The sequence below is a fragment of the Marmota monax genome, unplaced genomic scaffold (genome assembly GCF_021218885.2).
Source record: "Marmota monax isolate L192 unplaced genomic scaffold, Marmota_monax_Labrador192_F-V1.1 WCK01_AAM20220418_F8-fsc00198, whole genome shotgun sequence".
Taxonomy (NCBI): Eukaryota; Metazoa; Chordata; class Mammalia; order Rodentia; family Sciuridae; genus Marmota; species Marmota monax.
In genome coordinates, this window is record NW_026693558.1 from 2003419 (window position 1) to 2010221 (window position 6803).

Here is a 6803-nt window from a genome sequence, read left to right on the forward strand (position 1 = left end):
TTTGCTATTTAAAATTAAAACAAAATACCTTTTTAAAAATATTATTCCTCTGCCTCTCAGAAAGAGGGAAGGGAGTTGTGAATCAGGGAGTTCCACAGGACTGTTTTTTTGTTTGTTTGTTTTGTTTTGTTTTAATCAGATTCACATCCAAATTCAAGTGCAGCACAACCCCGAGCCCTGTGGCCCTGGGAACCCATGGCCCAGGCCGCCACACCTCCTGGCTTTCACACGGGGTCCCTGCCCTGCAGGGAAGAGGCACTAGAGTAGGAGCTGGAGGCTTGGGAATGGAAAAGCAAAGATTAGAATTTTTTTCTAAGGTCTCTGCTCAGCTACTCCGTGGCCAACATTACCACTGGACCCTACCTTATTACCAGCACTAAATTTGAGACTATCAAAAGAAAAAGAGTTCTGGAACCCTCCAGAAGAAAGGAATGTCTGACATTGAGTCTACAAACTCCAAAGTGAAGAATTACAATTGGAAATTATTCAGTAAACTGAGCTGAGAAACACTGAGGGATATTTTTCTTTTGGGTGGGGGGATCAGGGGAGAGGTGGATAGGTGTGGAGGGCACTGAGACCCTCAGATTATAAAACTGCATTTACCAAACCAGATAACTGGACTCTTGGCTGGTATTTACCTGCACAGACACCACCCATTTTGTTTAAGTACATAAAAAGTACATAAAAAATTAAGTGTTGTGCATAGCCCACAATCCAGGGCAAGCAAAGCCCAGAACTTTTTATCAAAAGTGGGAGTTCAGTAACAAAGAACAAGCTCTGAAAAAGAAGCTAGGAAGAAAATGAAAGGAGGATTAGAAAACAGAAGCCAGTTCTTCACAATGGCAGCACAATCAAGAGAGCTAGCAAACATTCCTTTGTGACATACTCTTTCAGTTACATTGTCTAAAGGAGCTAGGCCAGCTTTGTAACAATTTGAAACTCTGGCATGGGATAACTGTATCCCATCAGTTCAAACCATATGGTAGTTTTCTACAACAGTTCTTTGCAAAACTGACTTCAACCTGCTGACCAAGCCTGACACTAGAACTAGCTACTCGTGGCACCATGGGATGGTCCAGCCTCAGAGCTGTTCCAAAGGATGAAGTCTTCAGATTGGAGGGGTTCCTGGGACAAAATACGGAGCAAGGGGATTTCTCTGACATTCTCCTCCTTGGCCCTTCCCTACTCAGTATTTCAGAATATGGAAGAGAACACAAAAGGCCTGCAAGATATGTTACTGCTGCTGACATCCTGATTTTTGAAAAGAAAACAAGCAAGCTTTGAACTTGGCTCAGAAAACCTTCTTTCATAACTGAAACCAAACAGTGTTCTGGCACCTAGCCACACAAATAATTGACAATGTCACATCACACTTTAACCTGGACAGTCTGGAAGCTCAATAACCAGGATTAAGTGGCAGTAACTGATTCACCCAGAGTCTCACCAACTGGTGTGAGTCGAGTAGGCAGAAGCCAGGAGGGTTTAAGAGTAAATAAGGGGTTTGCCTTGGCCTGTACCCAAGACCCGCCTGCTATACTCAGGCACCAGGGTGTTGCCTATTCCAAGGGCAGAAGGAGGAAGAAATGCCTGAGCTTGCTCTAGAATGACAGGTAATGGGCCCAGGTGAGAAGGGGAACACTGGAGAGCTTGCACACCACCATTGCCACAGAAGCCACAAAGAGGGCTGGGAGGGTAGCCATAGAGAAAACCATGCCAAAGCACTCACTTCCTTCCCTGACATACCTGGTCTTCCGGCCTGTTCTCCCAGGTGTGTCATTCGTGGTCCCACCTCAACTTGCTTGGAGAAAAAGTAGAGGTGGGAACACACAGTGTGTACATGTGTGAGTTAACATTTTACTGAGTTAATGAAAATATTTAAAGTAGTATTTTCAAAGTATTCTGTTCAGTAGATGAGACACTTAATAGAACAATACTTCTAAAATAAAAAAAAAGTATTTGACATTTTCTCACTTTAAAACAAATTGCATGAGAAATGTTACATTTACTGCTGAAAATCACCCCTTTAAAAATCCCACAGAAGTGAATGATACATGTTTTCAAAACAAGTACACTTAAATTTTTAAGAAATAAACTTTCTCTCCCTTTTGACTAAAAATGCAATGGTTTAGATGGCTCTTCTTTCTAGGTTTGTTTGTGGTGTTGCAGACTGAACCAGGTGCATGCTAGGTAAGCAGTCTATATATACCACTGAGCTACATCTCCCACCCTTATTTCTAGTTTTGAAAAGACTAAAATTGTGTGAAGTATATGAACATTCACGGGTGAGAAACATGATACAGGAGGCTGGCGATTTTTAAGAGACTTCCTGCCCTTTCAACCTGTGATGCTGCACAGAAGCCAGGCTAGCGGTTGGGTCCAGCTCTGCTTTGTATGAACAGTCAGTTTAAGTTCAAGGAGAGAACTTTCTGTCTGGCTAAGAAAATAACAAAAAGGAAAAGAAGGTGTTTTGGCACAAGTTCTTCCCATATGCTTTGCTAAAATCATAGATTGACTGGTCCACTGAATTAAGAACTTCCAGAATCTTCCTAACACACACCCTATTCCCCTTACACTACTGGCCCCATCAATCTGCAATACAAAACAAGCCTGCCACACCACAGCAGTAGGTGTGACAGCCCTTAGCCCAAACCAAAGTCCATAAGGCACTAATCTAAAGCCTGTACTACACAGAGAAATGGCTCAAGGTCATCAGAAAGTCACCTGATCACTTCTTTCTCCCTGAATAGCTAATTGGCACTAGACACAGGTCACAAAAATGAAACAAAACTCTTAATCCAAAGTTGGTCAGAATTCTGAATCCTTGATCAGGAAATATGAGAAAGAATGAAGCTCAGACAATCTTAGGGATTTTGTTGTTTTCTTTTTTTCCCCTAAAAGGCACCCCCGGTTCTGGAACCAAGGGAGTTCCTCACATAGGTCCAGGTTCAAAACAAATGCAAGATATCACTGTTAGCTAATCCTTACACCATAATAGAACAACCAAAAGACTGTTAGGATTCCAGTTAGACCATTATTCTTAAGCAAAGAACTTTGTAACACTGAAGATTACCTGGGGGCATAATTGAACAACTGGATAGTTTCCCCCTTCGTGATCCAAAATCATAGTTGATATATGGGGGAAAGCCTCAGTGATCCAAAAGGAGAGAGAAAGCATGACATTTTCAATGCAATATATAGGGATGCCAAGGGAACTTTAGGCCCTTTTGCATAGAAATTCCATTCCCAATCCTCTAACCAAGAGGTGGCAATACTGTAGTAGGGCAAGTGCTGGCAAAGCCAGGAGACTTGGGCCCCAAATATGAAGCTGGGAAGATCCATCCAAAGATGCCCCACCTATTGTGCTCACTAACATCAGCATATCAACAGAAGCCAATTTCCGTGTACCTTCTCATTTCAAATTATAACTTTAAGAAAAAGCAGGGCGTTTTATTGAACAGAAGGGAAACACTGAAGTGTGTAAGGATTAACCCAAAGTGTGTAAGGAGTTGGACAGGAACTCCCACACTGTCACAGACAGCCAGATGCCACCCCTTCCCCTGCAGACCGGATGCTGGCGTGGTCTGGTTCAGGTGTTTAGATTTGGTTTAAGATGAGGTCACACAGAGGAGAGCAGATCAAATCAAGCCAACCATTTGGTCAATCTGTCGCATGTAGATGCTCTTTAGGGGCAGGGAGTACCTCCTCTCATCAGGAACACGATTGCAATTAGAGCTGGAGTTGAGGACTTTTAACTCTTGAGGTTTTGGCCTGTGCACAAACTTTCCCTCTTGGTCCTGTCCTCTATCTTCAGAGAAGAATTCCTTCCAAGGTGATTCTCGAAGATGTTTGTCCACGGATACAATGTGGCCCTCTGTTGTAAACATGTATTTTGATCCAGATTTGTGTACTGGATTCTCCTCATCAAATAGCAGGTATAAGTATTTACAGGTCTCACTGAGAAAGAAGCTCTCCATCCGGTCCTCTTTAGACTTGTCTATAACGTGGTGCAATGTGGCATACCCACACTTGACTTTTGTGTACTTTTCCAGACTCTGTAGAATGTCCATTCCTACATGGAGGTAGAAGGGATTCTTGGTTGCCTGGTAGAGGAGATATGTGGATTCCACCAACTCTGGTCTAAGTGGGTAGAAGAGAACATCAGGGGCCTGCAGCTGCCAGTTATACCTTTCAGGGAGGGCCCCATATCGTTTCCATATGGCATAGTAAAAGGCATGGAGGCAGATGGCATCTTCCACGTCTCCTATAAAAACCTGCAGTCCAGGGAAGAAGGCCTGCAGAGAGTCAATCCAGGTGTTCATGAGTTGCCCGCTGAACATGTTCACATTGACGTAGAGAGGGGGGTCTCCTTCTCCTTCATTACAGGCTTCCCGTCCTCTTCTTAAGTAGTTTTGAATGCTCTGATATGCAGCATTAAACATTTCTAGGTCTTCTTTTTCTCCAAAGAGAATGTAGGACTTCAAGAGGTATTCATAGAAGGAGTCCAGCCCAGCACCCAAGCCACTCTGCTTTCCAACCCAGTCACCTGTCTGGATGTTCACAACATTGCCTAATAATCCCGTGTCATTGCTCCGGAGGTTCCACAGGGCTTTCACTGCTCGCCTGGCCACCCACTCAAATGTGGAATCCCCTAATAGTCTGCTCAGAATCCCAAACTCCACCAGGAGAGAGCCAGCTCCGGCCGTACATGTCTCATTATTGCTGTCAGGAGGAACACCTGTCTTCAGATTCACCCGAGGATAGGGGATCCCTGTCTTGGTGTTTTCAAAGGCAGGAAGGAGCCGAACAGCCAGGTCATGGGCCATGTGCAACAATTCATTATCATAATCCTTGATTGCCATGTCACCAAAGGGCTGCTTGGAGTCAGTTATTATTCTGTGGGCAGAAAGGAGGCTTCCCAGAACCCTTATTGTGGCCTCAAAGACTTGGACGGTGGAATCTTTGTCAAAAGAAACTGTGTTGATCACTAACTTGACTGCTTTCTGGAACTCGGATGAATTTCCCATTATTGCAAGTGTATCCAACGCATCGACAAGAGTCAAAGAATAGTTCCCCAGGACATCATTGATGTTCAGATTTGAAGGGTCCCCGCGGTCTGGCCCCCGGCCGCGGCAGTGGATGGGGTTGAGCTCGTCCTGAGGAAAGGCGTGCGCCACGTAGTTGTCGTAGCCGAAGACGAACATGCCCCGCGCCAGGTCGCGCATCTGGGCACGCAGCTGCGGCGGGAAGGCGCCGCTGTAGCGCTTCTCGTACTCGTCCGGGCCGCAGCCCCGGCCGCCCAGCATGTAGCCCCAGTGAGCCGGGTCGCACACGCCCCGCGCGGGCTGCCGCGGGGTCCCCGGCCGGCCGGCCGCCACCCCGACCGCAGGCGGCTGCAGCCACGATGGCCCCGGCGGACCCCCGGGGACCCCGGGCCGGCCCACGGACCCAGAGGCGGGCGACAAGAGGCCGTCGGGGCCCCTCAAGCGCTGGAAGCCGAAGCTGAGCGGAAAGCGCTGGTAGAAGCCCATGCTGGGCCCCAGCCCGAAGACAAGCCACAACACTCCATGGAGGCCGAGCCGGAGAAGCACCAGCCCCAGGACGAGCGCTCGCCATTGCATGGTCGCGCGGCCGCCGCGGGCATTATTTTAAAGCGCTGGGGACCTCCCCAGCCGACCACCGCACCCTGCGTCCGCCCTGTAGTCCCGCTCACTTCCCCTTTTATCATAAGTCCTTTTAGAGTAGAAGAGCTGCGTCCCAATAATAAGCCTACTGTTCCTTTGGGAAGAGGTCCTTTCACCCCTGTGGGAATGATTTGAACTCCCATCTCTGGAGTTAGTACTGCTCTGGCGGAGGCGCAGATGTCCAACCCTGCGCTCCCTCTGGTTTGTCTGATGAGGGATCTGATGGACAATGTGTCCTGGGCACTACCCTGATGGGGTTGCTGGGTTCCTCCAGTGCTCCGTATATTTGTGGTTTGGGGCCCCGGAGCATTGGGCCCCCCTGTCCATTTTTTGGCAATGGAGCCCGATGCCTTTCTCCACGATATCGTGGATAAACACCTGGTCCTTGTTCGTTTTTTGATAATGGAGTACCCTCTATGGTGGTTTGAGAATGGCATTCATTAGCCCAATGTCTCCCTCTACGGCATCATGGGCAAATACCTGGTATTCTACTCCTTTGATACCTAGTTTTGTTAAACCCTCCTCCAATGGGGCAATTCCTTTTAAAATGTCCTGTTTGTTCACAATTGTAGCATGTTCTTGGCCTGGCATCTAAAGCCTGTTTTACTGCAGCTGCCACAATTTGCCCTTGTTCATTAATGTCTCTGGCATCTAAAGCCTGTTTTACTGCAGCTGCCACGACTTGCTCTTGTTCATTAATATCTCTACATAATTTAATATATGTGTTTAAATCTTCATGTTTCCATGGTCTAATGATATCTCTGCACCAACGATTCGCTTGCTCATAAGCCAGGTGTTTTAGTAATGGCATTGCTTGTTCTGTATTCCCAAAAACTCTGGTAGCTGTTTGAATAAGCCTATCTACAAATTCAGCATAAGGTTCATTAGCTCCTTGTATTACCTTAGATAATTGACCTTGTAAACCTCCATGTCCTTGTAAAGTCTTCCATGCCTTAATTGCATCTGCAGCAATTTGTGCATATACACCAGGATCATATGCAATTTGTTGCTGTTGATCCTCATAAGGTCCCTTTCCTAACAACATATCTAGATTTCTCTGAGGATAACCAGCTGCTGCATTTCGCCTAGCTGTCTCCTTGCAAAATTCCTCATTGGCAACCT

At 46.5% G+C, this 6803-nt stretch overlaps 1 protein-coding gene across 1 annotated transcript; it reads right to left on the reverse strand.

The window, feature by feature from the left end:
- Positions 1–675: 675 nt before the first annotated feature.
- LOC124102403 (ER degradation-enhancing alpha-mannosidase-like protein 1) lies at positions 676–5711 on the reverse strand. The gene has a single exon (XM_046458672.2). It carries the CDS (start codon positions 5616–5618, stop codon positions 3636–3638), a length of 1983 nt encoding a protein of 660 aa, XP_046314628.1. The 5' UTR covers positions 5619–5711; the 3' UTR covers positions 676–3635.
- Between the last annotated feature and the right edge of the window lie 1092 nt (positions 5712–6803).